The sequence below is a fragment of the Colossoma macropomum genome, unplaced genomic scaffold (genome assembly GCF_904425465.1).
Source record: "Colossoma macropomum unplaced genomic scaffold, Colossoma_macropomum, whole genome shotgun sequence".
NCBI lineage: Eukaryota > Metazoa > Chordata > Actinopteri > Characiformes > Serrasalmidae > Colossoma > Colossoma macropomum.
Genome location: NW_023495700.1, coordinates 1 through 27,167, shown reverse-complemented (window position 1 = coordinate 27,167; position 27,167 = coordinate 1). Strand labels below are relative to the sequence as shown.

Here is a 27,167-nt window from a genome sequence, read left to right as displayed (position 1 = left end):
AAGAGTCACAACATAAGTGGTGCGCTTTTATTACAGTGGCATATTTCTCTGGTCCTTTTTGATCTCCACCTATAACTTGAAGCTGAATATAGCTCAACATGCTCAAAGTGTATAACTTAATATCAGTTAGGCTGTTTTAAATAAAACAAGATTCATTCCTTAAAATGAAAGCCCTCCCTTCTGTCCATAATGCAGCTAAAGCCACATTGCTAACATCCACCCCTTTAACATTTCCTTATCTCTACAACACGCCCACAATCACTATAAATGTACTCTCGCTCTGAAGCTCTCACTGCATTGAGATTGTTTATAGACCTCTACAGATCATCAACTGAAGGTATGTACTTTTTATTAAGCTATTTTATGTCAGCAGCTGCAGTCATATAAGACATTAGTAATTACTTACACTATTAGTGGGGAAAATGGAAATGATAAAGATTTGATTCATCTTGAACAGTTTTGATGCTCACAGGATCTTGTTAATTGCATTGTTTAGTAATTATTAGAATACGTTTAAGTGTGTAGTTAAATGTGTAAATAATTGGATGAAATATGAAAGAGAGCAATATAAGGAACGGTAATAGGATGTAAAATGGCAGGAATTTAAAAGGGAATTTATAAAGGGCTGATAATATTTAACTAAAATAAATATGGTGTCCATATTTATGGATGTAAAATGGTCTGTGGCTGATGCACAATCACGTCTTTAGGACACAAACAAAGCGCTGCATCAAAGTCACATGAATTTCACATGTGGTTTTTCCACATTTCACATATTACAAATGTATTATCACATGTGAAAAAATATGTTAATACCCCCTGTCACCAGACCAAACACCAGACACTTTTTAATGAGTAAACTAGCTCATGTTTAGTGCTTTGACAAGTGGCTAAGTTGAATGGGGAAGACTTCAAGGATGTGTATGCCTAAAATAGAAAATACAACTAATGATGAAAAACTAACCTTAAAAGAAATAAAACAAAAATACAACAAACTACCATAAGTCCCTACTTATAACAGGAGAAAAGGAATAAATAAAACAAGGCGCTCGTCCAATATTTTTACCAAATGTGCACTAAAGCTTTCACAAATTAAGCAAAGCGAAGTGAGTCAGAGTGAAGAGTACGAGGATAGTCTGGTTTGGGTCATTTCAAGGTCACAACAGAGGGGAGAGCCCTGAGTGTCTCTTGAGATGTTGACTTGGAGACCTTTTAGACAGGAGTGTGCCCCCATGTGGCCAATCATGAACCTGCACATAAAGGAACACACAAGAGGGAAAAAGCACAAAATGGCCAAAGGCAGACACACAGAAAAGTTACTATAACTGGAGGTTGTAATGTATGTGATCACATGTGAATAAAAAATGTGATTACTTGGAAACATGTGCACATGCAAAATACAGTATCTGTAAAGGCAATCTTTCTGTTTTTCAGCCTTAAATGTTTAACAAAGAAAACTATTGATAATCTTAAAATACCTTAAAAAGAATGGAAATTTGAAATTTATGAAGGGGTGCATCATTGTGATTCACAATTAGAATTAAGAAAAAAAAAAGTAGCTTCTTAAAATTTATTCGGAAATTAGAAAATAAAATTTGATTCTATTTTTATTTATTCTAGTTAATACCCCTACTCTTTCCGTTCCTTTTTTCCAGAGATGGGTGGGATCATAGGCTCTGAAAGGTATTTTTTTTTTTTGAAAATACAGTTGGAGACTTTTAGAAATATTTTTATTATAAAAATCCACTACTGTCTAAGATAATGGTACATGCAGGAAGTGTACACTAGTCAAAGGTACCACTTGTTAATCCACTCCTGTGTAATGTGTGTAGCAGGGAGGTGAGAATTGGTCACTCTCTGAGTGAAGCTGAACAGCAGTATTTGGCCAAGAGGAGAGAGACTGTTCTACAGTGCCTGAAGCAGCACAATATACTCTGCAGTAAGGTAAATCAAACTCAACATAACCTTCAGATAGTTATTGTACCGTGCTACACAACACCCTGCTGTACTGTTCTGCTTTCTGCAGTGTAATTAGCTGAGTCTCAGAAGCTGTTTGTTTCAAGTGTTCAGGATTTGTTGTAATGCTGGCAGGATGAGGTGCCTAACATCGCAGTGCTGGGCTCTGGTGGTGGTTTGAGAGCTATGGTTGGACTGCTGGGATCACTGAGTCAGCTGAAAGAAGATGCACTGCTGGACTGCATCATGTACCTGAGTGGAATTTCAGGATCTACCTGGTACTGACCAAGAACACATCAGATATTTCAATTACTATATATATATATATATATATATATATATACACAATACAAGTTTTACACATCTGAGAAAAATAGTTAAAAAGCTGTTTCTGTAAACAAAAGAAAACAAAAACAAAAATAATATTTCTACAATAGGTAGTGATTTTGAGTGTATGTTTGTTTAACCATTTCCAAACTCTTTGTCACAGCTCAGTGTCACAAACTACCCCCTCCTGGCCCTGCAGGGTATTGCACATGGCTAGGCCATGTGCTTTTGTTTTCTTTTCTTAGCTCCACCCACTCCTGTTACAACCCCACATTTTGTCTAGGGCACTGTGGGATCAGTAACATGGCATTAAAAGACTGAACTGTTGATGGATTAAAAGCTGGAGAAACAGACCAATAGAGCTTTTGAAGCCATTTTATTAAAACCAACCCCAATAAAATTGGTGTGCTGTGATATCTAGTACCACACTGGAAGAGTCAAACTGTGGACGGCACCAAAGAAAGTAGCAAAACCAAACCAAACCTAACCATGTCTGCCTACAGTGAAACAAAAAGTACTTAGCTTTTGTTTCCTTTTGTAGGTTAGCTAACTACTCTACACTCTCCTAAAGTACATGAGGAAGTGCCCACACTCTAACTTGGGGAACTAGAGTAGACCTCCACATGGTGAGAATGTACAGGTCCCTCTTACCCGTTTTAAACCCCAAGTGGTACAAATAACCAAACAATCTTTTGTAAAGTTAAAGTTAAGTGTGCAGGTAAAATACTAAACTAAAGCACTTTCCCAACACAAGAGACAAACTCATCCACCAAATAAAAAGAAGCGCTAAAATACCTAAAACAAAAGCACACTCCCAACACAAGACTAAAACCACAAACTAAAACACAGCACACACGTCCTCTATCTCGTCAGCCATTTTTGAAGCCCTCTTGCCCCTCCCCCCAATTACACCAGTCAGGCCTCTGATTGATTAGAGATCCTCCTCACATGTGAGTGAAGTGAGAGCCTGAGAGAGAGAGAGAGAGAGAGAGAGAGAGAGACAAGCACAAAAAACAAAATACATGCTTACATGTAACACTCCATTCAACACACCTGCAGACCATTCTCTGGATCAGGGGTGTCAAACTCAACCACTAAAAGGGCCATTTTAAAAAGTATCAGTAAATCTGTGGGGCAGGTGTGTTTTTATTCAGTTTTTACTTAACATTTTGCCCTGACCTGAATGGGCCATTGTTTATGCCAAAACTGCAATAGCAAAATAGCATTTCAATACTTATTCGAAAAATAATTCTAAATAAAAATAAATTGTTTTAGGTCGTCTTTTTTTAAAACCGCCTATTTGCTTGACCTAGAAAACAGGCATTTTTTTCTTTTTGTGTAACTGCTGGCCCATAAATTGTTGTTGGGGGTAGAAGGTCAGAATGTGCACTTGCAGTGCATGCTGGGGACTGTTGTGCGTCTCAGGGAGAAATAATAATAGATCAAGATAAATTCGGGGGCCAAACAGGATTGTGCCACAGGCCTGACTTTGCCTGCGGGCGCTCTGGACTAACTGAGACCCCTACATATACTGCTTTGTTTTTCCTGTTTGTTTGCAAAATTCCCCTCTTTTATTACCGGTTTCAAGCCATTTTCCTTTGTTGGTTGATTCCTGTGTTTTGAAACCTGCTTTGACGTTCAGTTTTTTGCTACGTCTCTGATGATGCCTGTTTGTGTTTTGACCTCTTGTCTGTTTTGGCAATGAAAGTTGGATTATACCAAATAAAGCCATTTTGCACTTGCAAATGACCGATGTGCCTCCACCATTACACCTAGCATTATCTTATTTTTGAATGATGTTTTAAAAGCAAAAATATACTTATTAACCCAGATAACTGTTTTCCAGTTTGCTTATATCCCTAAGCAAGGCCCTAAACTTTTGCACAACACTTATGGAGTCTTTATTACTGCATTAAATTGCTGCCTTTTGGTCATTTTGTGTATTAATATCATCACACTCTGAAATGAAACACTCCACTCGTTGTAAAGGAGAAAGATGCTTCAAGCTAACAGAATTCTAGATGTTTGGTGTTAAATGAAATCACTGTCTCCATCTGCTCTCTGAAGGTGCATGGCGTCGTTATATAAAGAACCAGACTGGTCCACCAACCTGAAGACTGTGAAACATAACATCACCCAAAGGCTTGCTGAAGGCAGTGTCAGATGGTGGGAGATGGGTCACAAACTGGTGAAATACTATTCAGAAAAACACAACTTCAGTCTGACTGATGTGTGGGCAGCACTGATTGTGTCTAAAATGGTGAAAGAGGTAAGAATAATTTACACCCCTGGTCAGACTTTCATATGAATCCCCACAAATCATAGAACACGGTTTATCAAAATACATATTCAAAGACTTTCATTATTCATAGTGATGATTAGTGCAGTATTTCTACAGAAACATTGTTTCAAGTTCAATATGTACTCAACTGTATAAACAATCTGCTTGTAGAAAAACTTATCACTGTCATAATTTCTCAATGTGTATGTGACCAACTACTTTATTTACTGGAAATATAATATTCACTGTGAAAGCTAGTTAATGTTAGCAAGTTATCATTTTATATAGCAGCTAGGTTTAAAATTAGTTTTAGATTACTAAAAACATACATTTAATCATGTGTGTTTTGTTTTGACTGGTACTCCAATAAAGTGTAGCCAAGTGCTAGCTGGCTAACTGTTGTGGTGGAGCCAATAATAAATTATTTACATTCTCATTTTGCAAGAAAAATATCAGAATGTAATTCATAACACAGTAATTCCATGATTTGCATCCCTTTTAGTAAGATAACTAACTAAATTAATTTAAATTTTAAATTAAATTAAACTAAATTAGTTTAGTTAGTTAGTTAATAACTAAATTAAAAAGTCTATACATTTTTCTCCTGAAAACTTTCAGTAAAATATAATTTTGTTATAAAAACTTTCTAAGAACTTTGCGGTAGAAATATACGATTACCATTTACAGTGTACAGTAATGTGCACAAGTGTGTACATTATTAGAAAATATCAGTTTATTTGGTTTTAGACTAAAATAAAGCTAAAACAAGAAAACCTACCAGGGTGCCAACATTTCTGGCCATGACGATACATTAAAACATTAAAATGCAGAAGTCCTTATTATCTGTATTTCACAGATAGATGAACACACACTCTCAGAGCAGAGGGGCAAGCACACCAATGACCCGTACCCCATTTACAGCGTGATTGATAAGCAGTGTAAATATGATAGACTGAATACAGGTAATGTATCAAATATGTGTGTGTGTGTGTGTGTGTACATGTGTGTTTTTATGTTACAATAGAAAACCTACAGTAATTTCTGTCTGTAGATGTTTGGTTTGAGATCACTCCGGATGAGTCTGGTTATTCTCTCACTGGAGCCTTTGTGGATTCCCACTATTTGGGAAGTCAGTTTAAGAATGGAGAGAAGAAGAACGACCAGCCTGAGAGCGACATGCTGTACCTACAAGGTAACACACATGTTAAAAAACTACACCTGGTACATGTTTAAAATGGGTTCTTTGGTTTGTTTCACACTGCACCCTAAACACTCTACATACATGCCTTATGGAATTGCAAATCAATTAAACATTTTTGGCAACAAGTCACTCGTCATCAATTACTCTTAATACTAATACTAATACTAATACTCAGAAGTGGGAACAAATGACTAAGTTGCAAGTAACAAGAAAGTCTCAAGTCTTCACACTCAAGTCCCAAGTCAAGATAGTCGAGTCTTGATTCAAGTCCCGAGTCAGTACAGGTGAGTCTTGAGTCGAGTCCCGAGTCAATAGTCCTAATCTTTGAATTCTAAACAAGTCAGTAATGCATTCTTCAGCAAAACTTGCTCAGCCAACTAAAAACAGTTTAGTTGTTTTTATTTGCTATTTTGAATTGAATTTAGACAACAGAAACCAAAATAACTGAGCTGAACAAAGTTTACAGAAAAGACACTAAAATGATGGTGAATATGTGAAGCTGAAGTTGACTTTTTAGCAGCTTCTTATTTTAATTTTCCGTTCCATCTTAAATGTTGCCGCAATCAGATGCCAGACCATAACTGCTGCACCATTTAAGGTGAAGCGGCAAATTTCAATATGAAGCTGGTGAATAAAAAGTCAACTTCAGCTTTGTGGTCAATGTTGCACTTCTTTTACCTGTTAAAGCTGTTAAACCTGGTCAAACAGAGAGAACTGGGTTTCTTTTGTTTTGCTACCATGAGGAAAAAAGGTCCATTCTCCAGATGAGTGCTGAGTGAGGGTGCACTGATGCTGTTGATGCTTCGCTTGTTTCCAGCTTATGGAGGTGAACTTCTCTTGTCTCCCGAAATAAAATAAACCAAGCATAAACACAGTGACAGACATTTGATGACATTGATGTTTATTCAATTTGTGGCAAGAAACAAATTCAATCACATGAAAAATAATCGACTGTGTAGAGTCCCGTCTGCAATCAGACGCCGCTCCACATTTCTTCCACTTTGAGTCTCGAATCTCTCCGAGTCATGACGCTTAAGTCCGAGTCAGAGTCCAGGTCACTAGTGTTGAAGTCAAAGTCAAATCCCAAGTCTTTCTCGATTTTCTCAAGTCACGCCTAAAGTCACCAAATTCGTGACTCCTCACCTCTGCTAATACAAATACTACTACTAATAATAGTAAAGATTACTTAATTTATATAGCACGTATTTATAAATCATCACACATAAAATACAACAAAGTGCTTTAAAACATAAAATAATGAAACAGTAGATAAAAGGAGACAGGAAATAAACATTTACCTTTTAATAGAATCAATTCTAGGACTTCTAAAGCACTTCCTGGTTGTGAGGCAGGTGATGCTGTTGATGCTGGGTTATGAGGGCTTCATAATGACTGCTGGTAGTGAATTCCGGCAGCAGTGATGTGGGAGATCTCAGCCTCTTTTTTTTTAGCACTGGCATTCCCAAATCCCATCAGCATGAAATGATTAAGAACATCTGGCCCTACATACACTGGGGTAATGGGTGTTGTGACTGTCTGCTGGAATGTGCTCACTGTTCATGGATGGTCACAGAATACATTTCAGTCAATTTTGCCAGGTTTTCTAAATTCTGTCATCTGACTGTTTTTATTGGTTTGGAATTTGTACAGGCCTGTGTGCCAGCATGCTGGCTGATATGGAAGAGATTCTTAAGGCACTATACCACCTGATCATGAGTATGTACCTTTCTCTGTTTAACCTCCACACTCATTCCTCCTTTACTGAGTAAAATCCTGTAGTTAATGGGTACTGATTTAGGTTGTGGTGGAACAAAAACATATTTCTTGCAGCCATCAATAATTGGCCCATAGTCCACTACTCACTTATCACACCATCTGAGAAAACTGAGGTGTGATAAAAAAATGTTTTTGGTTTTGTATCAAATATTTGTAAATTATTGAATTGTTTTGTACAATTTAGAATCATATGCAAACATTTGGGCGGTCAATTTGTAAGTGAAATACATATTCACTGTGTATTTGCTCAATTTAATATATTAGGGGAAAATAAATAAATAAATAAATAAATAGATTAGGCCTGGGAAAAAATATGGCACATTTCTATATTTTAGCTTTTACATTTTCTTTGTTCCAATAAGTCAAACTCATACAAATAGAAATAACATATAAATTGCAACTTATTTTCATTTAGAATATCAACAAAACGTCTCCTTTGACAGCAGGGTAATTTCTCAGGATTTCTCAGTTAGCCAGATAACTTAGGCGCAAGATGAGGACTGCCCAATAGCAATGACCTTCAGCTCTTTTCCTATTGGACAGCCCCCCATATGTCTCTCTCTGTCTCCTTCATGATTTTTGTTTTTGGTCTACTAGAAATTCAAGAAACCATTCAAGAAAATCCTACATTACAACCTCCAGCTGCACAGAAAGGTTGCCAGGTGCTCTTAGCACTTCTGGAACTGAACCTACATCACTTGAGAAAGGAGGACACTGAAGGTCACGTTGAAACCATAAATGAGCTCCTGAAAGGTTGTATTATCCCATACGTCCCACAAACTGAGGAATTAAATCTTTTAATTCTGTTTTTAATGCTAAGTTAATTATTTTAATCTAGTTTGACCAGCATTTGAAAAGACACACAGTCTGGCTCATAGCCAACCACTCACTTATCATACACTCCTAAAAAAAAGAAGGAGCTTCAAGGGTTCTTCAGTAAAGAAAATGGTTCTCTATAGAACCATGAACACTCACAGAACCCTTTGCATGATTAAAGGATTCTCGGCATCATGAAAGTGTTCTTTAGATTAATGGAGAATGTGCTGTAGATGGTTCTATATAGCACCCAAAAGAGTTCTTCTGTTGTCACAGTGTCAAGCTTGTAACAATAGAGGAACCCTTTTGTGTGCTATATAGAACCATCTACAGCACATTCATGCATATCCCCTGTCAATCTGAAGAACCCTTTCATGATGCAAAGAAACCTTTAATAATACATAGGGTTCTTTGAGTGTCCTTAGATCAATATAGAACCATTTTGTTTACTAAAGAACCATCCTTTTTAAGAGTGTACAATCTGAGAAAACTATGGTGTGAAAAAAAGGTTTACATTAACAAATGTTCATTTGGTTGTGAATACTGGTGAATTATTGAATTATGTTTTGTAAACTTTAGAGTCATGACATGTTTTGTTAATTTTATGTGTGTATTTTTTCTTAGAAACAGTAACTTCCACTTAGAATATCAACAAACATATTTTTATTAGGAATATTTTGCATATGCCTGTATTTCTCTCTTTATGTCTCTTTCACGATTGTCTTTGGTTAACTAGAAATGGAAGAAACCAACCAAGAAAATCCTACATCACAAACACCAGCCATGGAGAAAGGTTTCCAGGAGCTTTTAAGGCTTGTGGAACTGAATCTTCATCACTTGAGAAAGGAGGATACTGAAGGTCACCTTGAAGACATCAATGAGAGAGGTTGTTTTATCCCATAAATCCCACAAAGCAAAGAATACATGGCCTCTTTTTTAACTGTCATTTAATGATTAGTTAATTATTATAATCTATTTTGTACCAGCGTTCGAAAAGACACTCACACACTGAGAAACTCCCTCTCTTTATTTAAATATGATGAGACAGGAAGCAGTGGGACCAGTAGTCCTGAAAACCAGATGACATCAGGAGGGACTGTCTCTGAGACAGACACTGTCACTCTGCCTGTTCACAGTTCTTTCTTAGACATGTTGGAAGGACAGAATTTTTGGGACAGTGAGTACAAATCTACCCTCCACTGATGCATTTTCTAAACACTGCACCTCAGACTCTACTGCTGAATGAATTATACTGAATTACAAACCCAGCAGTGTGACTTTTCTTGACACATATAAGTGACAATGGACAGTGAGTTTAATGCATGAATAACCTGACTTGCAGATGCAAAAATATCCCTGATCAAATGATGTTTTGTTGATGAGAGAGAAAATGTTACACATCTTCCAGAGAAAACACACATCTGCACATTTGAATGAAAATCATGATTATTTATCTAATAATAATATAATAATAATAATAATAATAACATAAAACCCTAAAATAATTATTATCAAATAATAATAATAATATAAAAATATTAAATTTGGTCTGTTCAAAATGGACTTATTTATTTATTTATTTATTTATTTTTATTTATTTATTTTTTTTTCCCAATATTTTAAAGTGAGCAAATACATTAAAAATTGTGCACTAAAATCTGAAGAAAAAATGCCACATTCAAGTTTATTCCTTGAAGAGGATGTGTTTACTTATGGTCACTGAGAAAATCAACAAAACATGTCGTGATTTGACCTGGATTTGCACACTTTTTGACCTGGATATGCAACTTTTGCACACGACTCTATATTGTAGTACTGGATTTGGAGCTTCTCAGCATTTTTTTTTAATCTACAGCTCCTTTCACAGGAGTTTTTATAACAGGACTCCTTCCCCAAAGATGTGTTTTCTTTTTCCACCCATTGTGGTCGTTTTTGTTTCAGGTATTTCATCCTGTGATGTTTTCATGTCAACGCCTTTCTGTAACTTCAGCTTTGCAATCATAACTATGTAACTGCTGTAGATTAATGTTTACTGTGCAACACTGCATACACAGCATTTTTATGCACTAAATAATCCGATCATAATCAGATTTCTGCAGTTATCTGATTATTCAAATGTTCATGTAAATAGCACACTAATTTCTAAGATCAGAGTAAGGCCTTGAAATCCGATTAAGAAATTTTAGCTCAGTTATCAGATTTCTCAGTGTAGGTAAACTCTTACTCTGATTTCTTTTGGATTTCTCAGCCTGTGCATGTGTGAAAACAGACCACTGCACCAGGAATAAGCAAGCAGTGTTGCCACAAGATGGCAGCAAAACACTTTTGGAGCGATGCTTAAACCAGCTACATGCTTGACTTAATGAAGTTTTTAAATATTCATCATCTTCTTGATGATGTATGTTCATATTTTTCAGGTAAAGCGGCGCAATATTTAGAAAAAAGCCGCAGTATGAAGTTTGAGATTTACATTACGTTTCCATCACGTTTTCTTCTGTGAGTTTATTGGTCTGTTGCAAATGAGAAATCTGATTACTGTCTGACTCATGTAGGCCTGTTGATCAGATTGCTGACAAAATCTGACTTTCTGCAGTTATCAGATTATTAAGTGTCTGTGTTGCATTAAAAACCAGGACAGCTAAGGGAGCACATTAGAAGACATATAATACACACATTAGAAACTGTATTGTGTTTAGAATTACATTAATAATATCATCTTTTTTTATAGTGCGCTAACATGGCTTCACATTTTTAGTATTCTTCTGGAAGCTGTACTGCCAGTAATTTACTATAGATGATTTTTCTTGTTGATATCTCAGCCATTAGAAATCTAGAATAATTGAATATATTAGAAATCTTGGGCTACATGTCAGCTTTATTTTAACCTTACATTTTAATGTATATTCTTATGTCAGAGATTTGGATCACCATTATTAGGTCCATAGAGGAAGTTCTGCACTGGATCTGGGGAAAGACATACAACTTTCTCAATGAAATGTCAGGTGGGAAACTACAATTTAATTATTTAATAAAATATATAGTATTGTGCAATCATGTGAGATGATGAGTAAAGCTAATTATATGAGCAGGAAGTATTTATTTCTTTAGAGAAACACTAATATTAGACAAACCAAGATGCTAATAATTTTACAGAAAACAATAAGTTCTGCTTGCTTTTACTGTATTTATGTTTGTTTGTATAACCTTGGAATAAATATAGTGTTTAAATATTATTGAGACTTTTTACAGTCTAATGTAAATATTTGGGGGAAAATTGAACACCCCTGCTGAAAAATGAACAAACCAAATCAGAAAAAATGGGGATGGTGAAAAACGTACTCTGACTTGTAGTTCATCGCAGAAAGTATGAACACAAGATATTTAATGTTTTGTTTTGTTTTGTCTGGTAAACATGCCATTCAGGCCTGCAATGCATTCCAAAAATGCAGCTATTTAGGGCTAGTAATGAGGTACAATAATTAAACAATGATGTGACTTTGAAAAAGGCAAAAAATGATTCAAATCTTTAAAAGCAATGTTTCTCAAAGAAAGATTGGAAGGAATTTGAATATTTCACAATATAAATATACAGTGCATAACAAAATTAAAAGGAATCTGTAGGAATTTCAGTGTGTAAAGAGTGCAAGTCTAAGCTGAATAACTGAGCTGTCTGATTCCTCAGACAGCACTGCATCAAGAACCATCATTCATCTATAAGCCATAAAAAAACACATGGGCTCAGGATTACTTTGACAAACCTTAATCAAGCACTACAATATGTAGTTACATCCACAAATGCCAGTTAAATTTTTACTGTGCCAAAAGGAAGCCATATGACACTGTGTCCAGAAACACCGTCAACTTCTCTGGGTTCTGAGGCATCTGGGGTGGACCATCACACAAAGGAAGCATGTATACTGGTCAGACGAATCAGTATTTCAGGTCTTTTGTGGAAGAAATGGGTGTTGTGTGATCTGGACCACAGACGAAAAAGACCACCCAGACTGTTATCAGCAACAAGCCCAAAAGCCAGGGTCTGTCATGGTGTGGGGTTGGGTCATTGCCCTTAGCAAAGGTAACTTAAACTTCTGCAACAGCACCATTAATGCTGAAAAGTACATAGAGATTTTGGAGCAACATATGCTGCATTCAAGACACATTTTTCCAGAGACACCCTGCATATTTCAACAAGACAATGCAAAATCTGCACACATTCCAAAGGCCTGGCTGTGAAAAAGGGTGCAGGTGATGGACTGGGGAGTCCCGACCTGTCCCCAGTGAGAACGTGTGGTGCATTTTAAAAGAAGACTCCATAAAAAAGACTACCTTAAACCTTGTTGTGAAAAGGAGTGGCAATATTGCAAAGTGATAAATAATTTACTGGCCCAGCTTTTTCTAAAATATGTTGCAAGAATCAAAATTTAAATGAACATTCATTTTGAAAAACAAGAAAATTCATGAAGCAAAACATCCAATATTGTGCTGCGATGTACTAATCAGTGGTCTGTGGAGTTACCGCTGCGCCACTAGGAAGCACAAGTGACAACAGGTAAAACACCTCAAGAAAGGGGAATTGAAAAGGTGGGCAAACGGCAAACAAAAGAAACGCTGGAAGCAGCGCGCTCAAACAAAGGCTGAACTAGAAACGTGAAATATGCTTCCACTGTAAGTATGAAGGGAAGGTAGACTTTATGTTTCACTTGGGCTGCTGTTTGCCACAGCCTTAAGTAGAGGAGTTCGCAGGGGTGTCAGCCTAATCACCCCAAGGGCTTCTGGGAATAGGAGTTCCCTGAAGTTATGGCCCCTTGCCGCCATCGCCTTCTGCTGGCAGCAGGCAGCAGGCAGTGCAGGCTGTACCCTTACCTTTTCAGTTCATTTTAGTTTAATTAGTCCCAACTTTTTCTGATATGGTTTTGTATGTTTTGGGGGGTTATGATTGCATATAACTATGTAAGCAAATAACACATTCTCTACAGAACACATAATTAAATATAGCACATTTCTGGAATTGTTACTGCACAATATATTATCAAAAAAAAAGCCTAAACTTTTGATGTTTATTCAACTAGAGGTCTGTCTGCTTGGACTTGGACTGTCTGCTTAAATAACATTTTTGTTTTAGAAAACGTTTACCTTTCCAGATACAACAATGAAAGACAAGTAGAAAAGTATAATAATCCATATAATTAATGAGTTATTTAAAGAAGTTGTAGGAGGGCCTGCCTATATGTATTTTATGTTGTCTGTGCCATCAGTGAAAGACGTGGACCCCAGTGTCCTCCTGTCAGAAACGAGGGAATATGAAGACACTGCAGCAATACTCAATGCACCCTATTTCTCTTTTCTGAGAAAAGAACGAGACATCGACCTCATCATCTCCCTGGACTTCAGTGAAAAAGATCCTTTTAAGGTAGAACACAGACGCACAAGCAGTGAAAGCCGCATTTTGTATAATTTTAAATATGCAGACAATTACAGTCTTATGTGATTTGTGTATAGACTTGTACCTATACAATGCATTACAATGTACTAAAGCTCATAATCATTTCATATATGACCTAATAAATGGTAAATGATTCTGTTTACAATACGCTCAGGAGGCTATAGTGCATATATGGCAATTCAAACCTAAAACTAGGTGAACTCGGTGTCATGACATCTAATATAATAAAACACAAACTATGTTATTTAAAAAAAGAATGATTAGACTATACTATATATATTAGACACAGGGTGGGCAGGGCAGCCAATACACACACAAACACACACACACACACACACACACACACACACACACACATAGTATATGTACAGCGTTTAAGACTAACTACAGGATGGGCACTTTTTTGCAGACGGTGTTCACAGCTGCTAAAATATGCAAAGACCTTCAGATTCCTTTCCCTGAAGTTGTTTTACCTCCTGGAGAAAAGAAAAAACCAAAGGACTTCTATGTGTTTAAAGACAACACCAAAGCTCCAACTGTGATTCACATCCCTCTTTTCAATGAGATCAACTGCAAAGGTAACTACAGCATAATGAAAATTTAATATTTTGCATGTATTTTGGCTTCATTGTTATGGTAGTATGGTCTACTGAGTATGTGTGACATAACAGAAATGCAGCAGTGCTCTAAACAGTACAGGTCTGTTTCCACAGGAGAAATTGAGAAGTGGCGCAAAAGATATGCCACTAAGAGGATGAACTACAGTCATAATGATATCAGAGATCTTCTGGAGAAATCTGGATCGAACATCAAAAGCAACAAGGAGAACCTGCTTAAGGAGATTAGTTACATCGTTACACAGAAGCAATCTTTCACCAACCTTGATTGAATCTTATGTATGGAGTAAAACACTGCAGCATGCCAAGGAAATGTGTGGAACATGAGTCCTTTGGCAAGTTATATCTGCATGGGTAGTCAGGAAGGTCTTTCATTTATTATTGATTTATAACCATTTCAGCTTTGTTTTATTTGTTGGTCTGATAGAACCTCAATTATGGGTTCAATTGTTCTTGTTTTCACTGAAACATTAGGGTAGAAATGTGTTTATATGCTCTTACAATGCGTGGCATGGCAGTCGTGATAAGAAAAATTAGCAACAATTTACATTTAACAACTTGTAACAAAAGAAATCTAGAACAAAAATATTACTCAGCACTTATTAGCATCGGTTAAGGTGTAATAACATGTTACTGAATGACAATTAACTAAACTTTAGTTGCTTGATTAAAAATTTTCATTGTTCTATTCAGATTGTTTGAATCAATGTTTTGCTTGATATTGTTGTTGTCTTTTCCTGTAAACTTCTCAGCCCAAATCTCATCTTTTTCTTCATATGTGACACAGATCTGTCATCTGTGTGTCAGTGTGAACAGCAAAAACACACTGAATCTGAGATTTTCAATTCCGATTAGAGATGCTTCCATATGTGGTGCTGAAATCCAATACGTATCAAATCTGCAGCAATGTGACTCAGTCTGAACAGACAGATTAGAATTCATGCAACTTTTATGTCAGTCTAACTCGACATTCGTCATAATTTCACGCCACTGAGACTCATAAACCTTTAGGATGATGTTTCTATACTAAAAAAAATAGAACAGACTTATCGCTGCCACTCCATGTTCGAAGAGGTTTAGAAAGAAATGGCCGTAGGAGAACGAGGCTGCAGCGTCAAAGAACAGTTAAAAGTTTGAAAGCAAGTTTAAGAATCTGAGGATATGAACCAAAGAAGTGACCGCGCCCTTTTTACTCCGAGCTCGAAAATGTTCTGGGTGATGAGCCCAGCTGACAACTATCGGAACTTCATTATGGCTTCTGTGATGCTGGTGAAGATGAAACTGAAATCTCTGGGAGCGACAGGCATTCGTTCATAGTGATGATTGATTACCTCTGGATGAGCCTCGTGAAGCAGCATGAAGCACTGTTCTTTTGCGCATGTGAGTCAGTTTAAGAGCTGATCTGTTCAGACTGATGTCACATACAGATCACATTTGAAAGATACTGTGAACAGCCAAACAAAAAAAATCGGATTTGGTGAGAAAATTAGATTTGGGCCACTTTTACCTGCTGTGTAAATGTAGCCTTAGAAAAAATGCATTTACTTCGAAAGACGTAATACACTTAACTGACTTTATGTTAGCTTAATTGGTTTTGGCACAAATGTTATGATTACAATACTTCTGGGCTCTGAACAGCATGACAAAATTAAATAGCTCTTGAGGTCTAGAGGCTGAAAAAGACTCACGGATTCCCGCGGGACCTGCCACAGCAACTTGTGGGGTGGGCGGGAAACCTGCCTGCTGCAGGCGGGAGTGGACGAAAGCAGACATGAAGAGAAATCACACAAATTAATGAATAGCCTAAATAAAGTAGAACGATCAGTAAATCATATATGTAAACAATATAAAATGATCACCGTAAAACAATTCAAATGAATAAAGTCATTCTCGAGCAACCGATCACGTGAACAACATGCAAATTCTCATAGGCCTGATTCACACATACTGCTTCTGCATGGCGTGAGCAACATGGAAAGTCTTGATTTTTCATTTTGGCGCACATGTTAAGTGGTCAGCGCTTTCAAACAGAATGCACATGTAAAGTGGCAGACACTGCACTGAGGTTGTGTGGTATTTAAAGAACAGATCCTGCCCCATTTTTTCCATGTTCCATGTGGGTCACACAGCAAAATATATTGAAATAAGTCATGAAAATCGATGAAAATGAAACAAAAGACTGTATAAAACCAAAAAATATGTTTTTTTTATGATGTAATTCATGATGAAATACTAGTTAGACTTTCTGTGCTGCAAACAGATGTGCAGGAGCGGGACAAATCATTTTGGTTGTGGGCGGGAGCGGGATAAATGATCGTGATTTTCTGCAGGAGCAGATGGGAGTGAAAAAAACTGTCCCGCACAGACCTCTAACCTGGACAACTCTTTAATGTTTGTGTCATGGATATTTCACTGAACAGCAATTTGATATAAATGTGCAGAAAGGACCTTTTTTCTAAAAAGAATTACTATTCAAAAAGGGAACAAAAGTTACAGTTTGAGTTTTCTTTATTAAACTGAATAAAGGACAGTATTATAAGATCCAATAAGAAAAGCCCATACAACATGAACCATTTAAAATACATTCAGAAATATACAAAAGCTAATTATTCACCACGAAGACAGAATTTTAATGCTGAAAAATAACATTTAGAACACTCTAGAATTTGCCTGACATTGCGGATAAGATTCCACACCCCAGGTCTACGCTTTGATAGAGAGATTTTGATTTTTTGGTGTTGAAGTCTCAATTCTTGTAGACTGACACTTGATTTTGTTGGAATTTAGACTCTGGTAGACTTAATCTGATTGGTTGGTGTTGAACGTTATGCTCTGGTAGACTGTATCTGATTGGTCAGTTTTGGGGTCTAGGCTCTGATTGATTGGACCCATGCTGATCTTGTTCTGGTTTCTTGAAGAACAATTTTCATAAACAACATCATCATCCTGCAAACAGAGCAACACATACAGGAGAAAATAACTCAAACCTTAGTCTTCATATCATGTTCATTGATTCATTCCCTGGCCCTGAAGATGTACTGCTGTGGAGATTTTAGGTTAAACACACTTGGCTCTAATATTCAGATGCTCCTGAAGTCCTTGATTATCTGGATCAGGATTGTTAGATTAAAGTTGTAACTAAACTTTCCAGAGCAGTACATCACCAGGAACAGGGTTGGACACCTCTGTATTAAACCTACAAAAATGTAATGCTAAAAATACTTAAATCAAATAAAGTTTAACTGTTTGCATAATTAATTTAACAATATATATTTTTCTTCCCACTGTACTCTATGAAGTGTACACAGTTCTCAATGTTGTATTACTTTAATATGAATTGAGATTTTATTAAAAACTTAATTTTCTTTGTATATTTTACATTGTTGTTGGTTGTGGTTTGTATAATATAAAGGATGACACTGCCATCCTCATGTAAGTCACTTTGGATAAGAGCATCTTCCAAATGCCACAGCTTTAAATAAATGATTTTTGTACAGCTGGAGTAAATCAAACATTTCCAGACTCTGTAGCCTCATAGAACAGTGCTGAATGCTACTGGTATACAATTTTACATTTTAAAACAGTTCATATTTGGTTATATTGAGAAGTTGGTTTAAGAGTCTTTTCACTCACTGTGTTCTGTGTTCTTCTCTCAGTGTTTGTGTACATGGACTCTGCAGAAAAACTGGATGTTAATCAAAGGGCTGTATTTCACAAGACTGGTGGATTTAATCTTCACTAGTGAAATCTTTCATAACAGGGATCTAATTTATACTCCTATTACATAATTATGAACTGTGTTTATGGGTGTGTGTGTTTAGTACCTTGTGTCTTATTGTTTCTCAGTTTGTAGAAGATCAGTGCTGATCCTCCAATCACTACAATCAGCAGCAGAGCCAGACAGACACACAAAATGATGACAAAGGAACCTGTAGACCACGGAAAGAAAAGCATAATAATAATCATATTCAAGACATATTCAGAGCACTTTCAGAAGAAATGCAGTCCAGCCAAAAACATACATAGTCAATGTCAATGGAAATATGGCAGAGAATAATCAATCATGGTTACTATATTAATTAACTTTAGTTACTGTATTAGTTCATTGGTCCATCCATTCTGTAAATGTAATTTATTTACAATTCCTTCTCATAATCTTTCATCACTAACAAAACAAAATGCATTATTTATTAAAATGATAATTACTATATTCATTCACAAGTTGTTGGCATATTGTTGCTTGATTACTAAGTAACCTTGCTGTAAAGGGAAAATAAATATATATATATATATATATATATATATATATATATATATATATATATATATATATAATATAATATATATATATATATAATATTTCTCACAGAGACCAATATGCTCTCTCACACATTACATATGAATTAAAATACATACAAAAGTCTATATTGCTATACTGTAAAATTTTACCAGACTGACCTGTGATTTCTCTCTTCTCTGCAGTTGATTTCACATGGAAAAACAGAAAAAGAGGTGTGTAATAGTGTACTTTTACATTTCCATAACTAGAGTTAAAACATTTTTTTGAGAATTATCAAAGCAAATTATGCTGTAGACAATTAATAAGCTCTTATTATCATTAGAAAAAAAGCAATTCTTACAAAAATTCATAAACCCACTGTAACACTGAGTTGCTGAGTGTTGAAAATTGTCAAAATCAGGTACAAACATGTTTTTATGTTCTGAGGGTCTTTTACAGTTGACAACAAGAGAATGCACCTTCAATGCTAAGGCTGATGTTGATGGACTGTTTGTTGTTGATTGAACATCTGTATGTTCCCTGGTCTTGTTCAGTCAGGTTGGAGATCAGTAGAGAGAGATTTGCTGGAAGGTTCTTATTAAACATGTGGACTCTGCCTGTGTAGTTTGTCGTCTCATTGGATACCTCAGTCCCTCCTGAGTCTACACGCTCCCATTTCACACTTACAGGTTTGGTGTGTTGATCAGTGCAGGAGCAGGACAGGAGAACAGACTCTCCTGGAGATCTGATAATCAGTTTCTCCTGAGTCTCTGACAGTGTGCAGCCTGCAGGAACATAAAGAAGCACAATGTTTCTGTTCATTACTACTGCATTATCTGATTGAGTGTTGGTGTATCATGGCTTTTGGGCCTGCACATTTCTAACCTGCTTAGAGTTGCAAACAAACCAACTCTTTCTGCATAATTCACTGTTCAAAATGTAAACAGAGTGATTCAGATTTGGTGTGAAATGTTTGAGACTTCTTTACAGTGATGGTGATAGGAACCAGGGGTCACCATGACTACACACAAATATAACTATTTTATTTACTATCCAAAAGCACCAGTGAACCTACACTTTTCTTCTGAGTGTTATATGTAATGTTGATGATAAAATAGTGGAAAATGTAATTTTCTTTGGCAAGTATTTTTTTGCCCTACAGCACCCTGCATGTACCTGTCTGTCATAAACAGTAGACCTGGCCCATCAACCTTTGGATAGATCAGCATATGGAGCAGATTTCCACCCTTTTCACTAGGGACCTGCCATCCATGATATATGGAAACACTTCAGTTTGGTGAAGTGGTTGAATCTGGTTGCCTCCTCCCCCACACTATGTGAATAAACCCTGACATTCCATGTCTCACTTTTGAAAACGGTCCTCTGTAGCCCTCAGTACTCCACAAGTAGTCACTGTTTCTCCAGCTTATACTGTATATTATGCTTATATACTATACAGGAGAGCCAGGACAGGGTAATTAGGGCTGGGTGGTGACAGCTGTGGGCACCTCACTGAAGGGCTCACATGCTGCTTTCCGCTCAATTTTGGTTCACGTTGTCATGTGCACATCGCTCTAAGTCAGTAACCGGTAAACCAGTAAAGATTCAGAAATTAATCTTTCGTTTATGTTTTAGAATCTCTCCAGTCAGAGTGTGTCATTATAAAAACTATAGTTAGTATTGCTGCTGTTCGCTGAAGTGGTATGTGGTATAGCATGTTGGTCCTGCAACATGGTGGTTAAGGGTACAATCCTTATCAAGACTTACAACATTCTTTGTTTTTTTTCACTCTCTTTTCAGTCATTAGTTGTTTCTAGATCTTATGTTCTTCCCTAGTACTTTCGTCCTAATTTTCCTTTTATTCTTGTTTCTCTTGTTGAATCTCTGGTGCTCTGCACTTGAGACTGCTCTCTAGTGTCTGACTAGTGGTTTGCCCTTAGTGTTAGTTTACCAGCTATAAGGTTGTGAGTTCCATCCTCACACATGATGATGCACCTGTCTCGTTACATCTATTATACATGTTTAGATTTTTATTATGTTATTTTTGTTACTGTATGCTATATTTGTGGGTTTTGGTTTCATTTTTGAACTGTAAAGTATGTCTGAAAGTGCTCTGTAAAAAAAGCGTTTTATAAAATTATGATTTTTATTATTTTGCCATGTTTAACAATAGAGGTTGCTGTGAGACAACTGATCTGTCATCTTGGTTGTCACCATGTGGACATCTGAGACTACAGTAACAAGTTCACAAATTCATGAAAATGTTCACAAAAATCAAAGAGAGGGTAAATAAAATAATCGCCCTTTTCTGCCATCTGAGATCATGTTTGATGTGCGTGACATCAGTTATACATGAGTTCAAATAAATGTACTGATCAAAAACATCTTCACAGCTTCACTGGAGAGCTGATGAATTTGTGAGTTTCAGTAATACCACAGTATGATCAGGTAAAGATACACAAGAACTTTGAAGGTCTGGATCAGTTTACCGTTTAATGCTGAGTCTGATGTTGATGGACTGTTTGTTGTTGATTGAACATCTGTATGTTCCCTGGTCTTGTTCAGTCAGGTTGGAGATCAGTAGAGAGAGATTTGCTGGAAGGTTCTTATTAAACATGTGGACTCTGCCTGTGTAGTTTGTCGTCTCATTGGATACCTCAGTCCCTCCTGAGTCTACATGCTCCCATTTCACACTTACAGGTTTGGTGTGTTGGTCAGTGCAGGAGCAGGGCAGGAGAACAGACTGTCCTGGAGATCTGATAATCAGTTTCTCCTGAGTCTCTGACAGTGTGCAGCCTGCAGAAACAAAAAGAATGCTGTAATTATGAGTATTTACATAACTTCTGTTTTACTTTGTGCATTATGCCTTAAAGGGGCACTCTGACCAAAATGACAAATGTAACCATTGATTCATTGAACCATTTATCATCCTTTGTGAACATACCTTCTCACTTCATACGTTAGTGCTTCAAAAGTTTCTAATGTGTTTTGTTTTTTTTTGTTTTTTTTTATTCGTGGGAAACCCTCTTCTGATGATGTATGTTAAAGGTGTGAGGATTGTTTGAAAAGTGCATGGATACTTGAGGGTGGGCTGTTTGATTATTTTTTTTTTTTCTGTCCGTTTTTATGAGCTACTATGTTACCAATCAGGAATTCTTTCACAGTGGGGACGATCCCAACTGTTGTATTACATATTTGCATGCTGGGTATTGTAGTGATTAGTGAACACTTACAGATGAAAACAGAAATGCCCTTTTGCACATGTTTATGTTTATTTATTGTTGCTGCCACATGGTAATATATGCTCAATTGTGCCACCATTTGTTTTAGTTTTAGTGTCTGAGTTAGACATGTTGAGACTTTTTCTTTACAGATGAGTGAATGTGAAAGAGACAGAATGCAGCAGTTTACCTTTAACAGTGAGGCTGAAGTTCCTGTACTGATTCTGGTTTATCCAGCATGAATATGTTCCTCCGTCCTCTTCAGTCAGGTCTGAGATCAGTACAGAGAGATTTCCTGTAGAGTTCTGGTTAAACGTCTGAACTCGGCCGCTGTAGCGCTGAAGGAGATCTTCATGGTTTGGTGTTCTCCACTGAACTCTCACAGGTCTGTCCTGCAGGTCAGTGCAGGTGCAGGACAGAAGAACAGACTCTCCTGAGGATCTACTGACTGGAACAGTCTGTTTATTCTCTGACAGAGCGCAGCCTAAAACAACAACATACACTCTTATATAATATACACTCTTTAACTGACCATAAAACTCATTATACATTTTATACATTACTTATTTTTACATAAACAAATAACTTTTATACACCACTATGTTACGCTGCAACTATTGATTGTTTCCATTTTTGAAAATTCTAGTGGACATCATTTTGAAACTTTGAATATTCTGTAAGAAAAAGAAAAGCTCAAGATATGTTTACTTATAATAACTGTATTAAAAAAGTTATCAAAATAAATTATTATGTTCATAGCATGTTGCTTTAAAGTGGGAATCTGGCTGATTAGGTTGCTGGTTCTGTTTGAACAGTGAGCGCTGCAGAAGAGCAGAGGAAACAGCATCTTTTAAACCTCCTTAAAATAAAAGGAATGTTTTGCTCAATTCTTTCATCACTCAAAACCACTTTATACCAGAACACTCACTAAACTCAGTCCCGCTCGCTTTACCAGCCACTGTAGTCTGAGTAATTCTCCTGTAGCTCACAGCTGGTGGGCAGCCACTCTCATTTACTCTCAGTAATACATGCAGTAGGAAACTTATGTGAACTGCTGCTGGAGTTCAGATCCACACTGTGGCCTCAAACACACAGTTAGGAATAGAGTCTCACAAGCTGAGCCAGATCACACTCTTCACTGAGGCTACTGTGCAGAGCTGCAACTGGGCACTAATGCTGACCAGCTGAGTGTTTAACTCAATAAACAAACATTTGTTTCTCCACAGAAGAGTGTGGCTTCATAAATTAGTGAATGTCAGATTTTCAAATGACTTTTTCTGTTTTAGATTTTTTTAGTATCTAAATTGTTTGTTGTGTGTATTGAAATAAATTTACATCATTGTTTTTGGCAGTGTTCAGTTTTCTTTCTAGCGTGTGTAATTATAGCAGTCATATCTGCACTACCATCACATTCCACAGCTACAGTAACTGATACTGTTGTCTTCAGTCTTACAGAGAGAAGCTTCTAGTTTAAATGTTGAGTTAGTGTGATCAATATTGAAACTATGTAATAGTTAGACCGACTGACCTTTGACCTCTAGCTGGACAGATGATGTGTGTTCACCAGCTCTGCAAGTGTAGATTCCGTAGTCCTCTTTTTTCAGATCTGAAATGAGGAGAGAGAAATTTCTGGAATGTGTTTGGTCGAACATCCAGACTCTGCCTCTGTAGGATTCTGTATCATTACACACTGCAGTCTGATCTTTAGTCCATGTGACTCTCTCAGTGTTGTTCTTCTGTTGGTCTCCAGGACAGGGACAGGGCAGCAGAACAGACTCTCCTGGAGATCTGGAGAACATTCTCTCCCCTTGTTCCAGCACAGTACAGCCTGCAGACCCACAAATACAAATAAACACATCAACACCATCTCTGAACACTTCTCAATACAATTCTCTCAGTCAAATGTGTGTGTGTATATATATATGTATATGTATGTAGGCACAGCTGCCCACTTCACTGTGGCTAGACTCTTTTTCTCTCTCACTGCTACTTTTCGTTCCTCTTCCCTCTTTCGGTTCCCTCTCTGCTCATTTTAAAGGTGCCCACACTGCCAAATTGGCATCAGCTGGCATTCACTGAGCAACACAGCAGCAGTACTAACTATTGAGCACCTGAGCTGAGAGGGAAAGAGAGTTCTCTGTCCCATTCCCCGCTCTGCCGCTTGGCCGCCAGGATCAAAGATCAGGTCCATTAGAGTGGCCTCGCTGCAGAACAAGAGGAATTGCCCAGGAGGTGGTTATCATCCTCCCCTCACTTTCATCACAGGCTGTTGTCTGCACTCAGGGTTCGGGCCATGTCTTCCTGCAGGCTTTCACAGTCATCATTGGAGCATGAGGGACGGGCTACAGCACAATATATATATGTGACCAGAATGTCAGGGGACATGGAGGCTAGAAGATCAGAGGAGGCTGTGCTGGCAGCATAAACAGGCAGGGCTGTATTGACATCCTTGGGTGCTGATGGGGCTGCACTGACGTTTTTGGGTGCATGTGGGGCTTCATCTGTGTCTTTGGATATAAGTGGGACTGCATCCACATCCTTGGGTGCAGGCAGTGCTGCACCGACATCCTCGGGCGCAGGCTTGGCAACACCAACATCCTCGGTTGCAGGCTGGGCAACACTGACATCCTCGGATGCAGGCTGGGTCACAGCGACATCCATGAGTGCAGGGAGGTGAGGGGAAAGAAGGGTAACTCCAGGCCTTCTCAAAGCACAAACAGGAATGCAGAGAGGCGCCTTGGAGCAGGGACAGCGAAAAAATGGATCACTTTAGTGATCAGGGGAGGTAATAGAGGGGCTGTTTCCTCTGGGCACACCAAGAAGTGTTACTTCACCAGAAGGCTCCTGAGCACCTGGTGTTTTGCCACCTGCTACTCTTCTGGCTACTTTCCCTGCCTGTCGGAGTACCCTGCAGCTCCCAGCATCCGGCCAGGTGTGGGTGGATGAGGGTCCAGGGTGACTTCTTCCTCTGCCACTCTCTTGGCATGTCAGCATCCTTCTCATGGGTTTCAGCTAGCAGGCCCCAGGCCCAGTAGAGGAGGTCCTGGGGGTCCAAGAGAATGGAAGTGAGTGGCTGGCTCTTCTGTTCTCTTGCTTTGCTCCATCTTGCCATTTCTTTTCTTTTTATTTAATGAAAACAAAACCAAACTGAAACTCATTTGTTCCACAGCATTTATTTTCTGGGTTTATGCTACAAGGACTCTTATTGTGAATGTGAGGCTAGCCTTCTTTGGGGAAAAATAGAAGAACTGTGGTCAGTTGGAGCGGGAAGTGAGAGAATGCAGACATGAATTGTGTGTAGAGATAGCTGTTAGCCTTGCTGTTATATGGTGTGGATCAATGACGTGCATAAGTTGTGTCCTCTCTAATAGTGGTTATTGCTAGAGTTGGTGTCAGAATAAAAAGGTTTCCTCAATGGAAGTTAGTTAGACTATTTCGCCATTAGAAGCTAAGCTAAGCTGCAAAACTCAAAACAGAGATGGAGCACTCTGTTTATGTGACAATTGAGGGGACAATTTGCATATTCAACAGCACCAATGGCATTGAAGGAGAGTCATACCACCCAAGGAGGAGTGTTACAAGAGCAGTTGGGGGGTGGGGGGCGTTGGAGAGCCAAACTTGGAGGTGCCAGCTAGTCCAGAGCCTAACCGTCATTGAGCGCCGTTCCAGGCTTCCATAACGTCAGCACAAAATCTAGATGCAGATGTAAACAAAGATGGCAGTGTCCAAGAACTCCATTTAGCTAGCATTCCTGCAATCAGAGCTTTGGGGGCAGATGATGACAGAAATGATCTGATGGTTGACCATATCTGCAGCCAGACAGCCAGTGATACACAGCTGCCGCAGCTGGACATGCTGCCAGCTGGGACATCTGGCTAGGGCTTTTCTATTGGGGGTGAAGCTGGCAGGAAAGAATGCTGGACTAGCCAAAATGAACAGTATGTGCAGTAAACAAACACTGGCCATGGTGGAGCAAACATCCATGTCTTCTGACACATTTCCATCAACAATAAAGGAGTTCCTTGCACTGCACTGGTGGACATGTGGTCGTTGGTTACAGTGGCATAGTGAGAGTGGTACGTGCTGCGTTTGAGCAAGAAGCATTGTGGTTCATCTCTGCACTCTTACAGGTAAGCTAGCACCAATCTTGGAGAGGGGATGGCTGATGCTGACAGTTGAAAGGCAAGAAAATGTATAATTTAGTCAGGATAGCTGAAGTCTAAACCTGCATTCTTGGCCCAGACTTTGGGAGAAGCAATGTGTGACAAATATAGAGTGCCATGCTGAGGTTTAGAGGTGGCCATCTAGTGGTGATGAAGCCGGTTGCCCAGGAGGACACAGAGTTGTGTGTGCCTTTGAAGTCCAGTGAATGGTAAAGACCTCTGCACCAATTGCGCACCAGTCCTTCAGTCCTTACCTTCCCAAAAAAGGCATACATTCAAGACATCAAAAAATATAATAAGGACAGCTTACACAGAGCAGACATGGAGCAGGGTTTCTCAGATGTATGAGGGAGGAACTAAAAAAACCCAGAACAGAGCTGGAGTGGAGTGATTACAAAATGCTTTGAGCAAGTAGTGGATATGTCTGCAGCTCCATGCCAGTCAAATGCTCTGGATAGAGGAATATCACTTTAGCAGCTCAGGTACAAAATATAAACTGATTATCTACGATCCACTCAGTGCATTATTATGTTGCTTTTATAAATAAAAGGTTCCAAAAATACATGATGATTAAGTTAGATGTTTCTTCTCAACCCCAACTACCATCGAAAGGAACCCTGGTTAATCCTCTGTTAGATTTACCTCTGACATAGAGAATGATGGCTCTGTTATATTTCCCATTGATTCCACACAGATATGTTCCTTCATCTTCCTCAGTGAGGTTAGCGATTATTAGAGATAAATCTCCTGGTTTATTCTGAATCAGTCTCTGAACTCTGTTTCTGTAGCTCTGATTCTGACTGCCGTCCTCTGGAAACACTGAGTGATCAGCTCTGTAGTCGCCTCCTATGAACTTTCTTCTAAATCCCCACTGCACTGTCTGTGGATCATCCTGCAGGTTTGTACAGGAGCACGGCAGCACCACAGAGTCTCCCACAGATTTGGTGATGACTGCCCCCAAACCTCTCTCCACGGTGCAACCTGCAGAAAAACCACATCACCAAGAACTTACATTAATTGTTTTTCATTATATTCAGAACATAAACTCTGTGTACACACTGCAGGATTTTAGCTCTGATTTCACTCT

At 38.0% G+C, this 27,167-nt stretch overlaps 3 protein-coding genes across 3 annotated transcripts; 1 reads left to right on the top strand and 2 right to left on the bottom strand.

Moving 5' to 3' along the window:
* Nucleotides 1-310: 310 nt before the first annotated feature.
* LOC118802833 (cytosolic phospholipase A2 gamma-like) lies at nt 311-15,070 on the top strand. Its single transcript, XM_036563260.1, has 15 exons — nt 311-337; nt 1,656-1,683; nt 1,833-1,944; nt 2,092-2,234; nt 4,351-4,552; nt 5,421-5,526; nt 5,616-5,756; nt 7,416-7,481; nt 8,139-8,294; nt 9,094-9,243; nt 9,406-9,534; nt 11,273-11,359; nt 13,613-13,767; nt 14,210-14,378; nt 14,514-15,070. The coding sequence occupies exons 2-15, from the start codon at nt 1,658-1,660 to the stop codon at nt 14,687-14,689; spliced, it is 1,818 nt and encodes a 605-aa protein (XP_036419153.1). The 5' UTR covers nt 311-337; nt 1,656-1,657; the 3' UTR covers nt 14,690-15,070.
* Nucleotides 15,071-18,002: 2,932 nt separating this feature from the next.
* Nucleotides 18,003-20,681, bottom strand: LOC118802832 (CXADR-like membrane protein). The gene is made up of 5 exons (XM_036563259.1): nt 20,648-20,681; nt 19,176-19,481; nt 18,876-18,893; nt 18,242-18,346; nt 18,003-18,091 (listed from the first exon to the last, which is right to left on the bottom strand). Exons 1-5 carry the CDS (start codon nt 20,679-20,681, stop codon nt 18,003-18,005), a joined length of 552 nt encoding a protein of 183 aa, XP_036419152.1.
* Nucleotides 20,682-21,181: 500 nt separating this feature from the next.
* On the bottom strand, nt 21,182-27,061 carry LOC118802834 (polymeric immunoglobulin receptor-like; the record flags this gene model as incomplete). The annotated part of the gene is made up of 4 exons (XM_036563261.1): nt 21,182-21,492; nt 22,108-22,401; nt 23,446-23,745; nt 26,723-27,061. Coding segments are annotated over 4 exons (1,244 nt in total), but the record flags the coding sequence as incomplete, so codon positions are not given.
* Between the last annotated feature and the right edge of the window lie 106 nt (nt 27,062-27,167).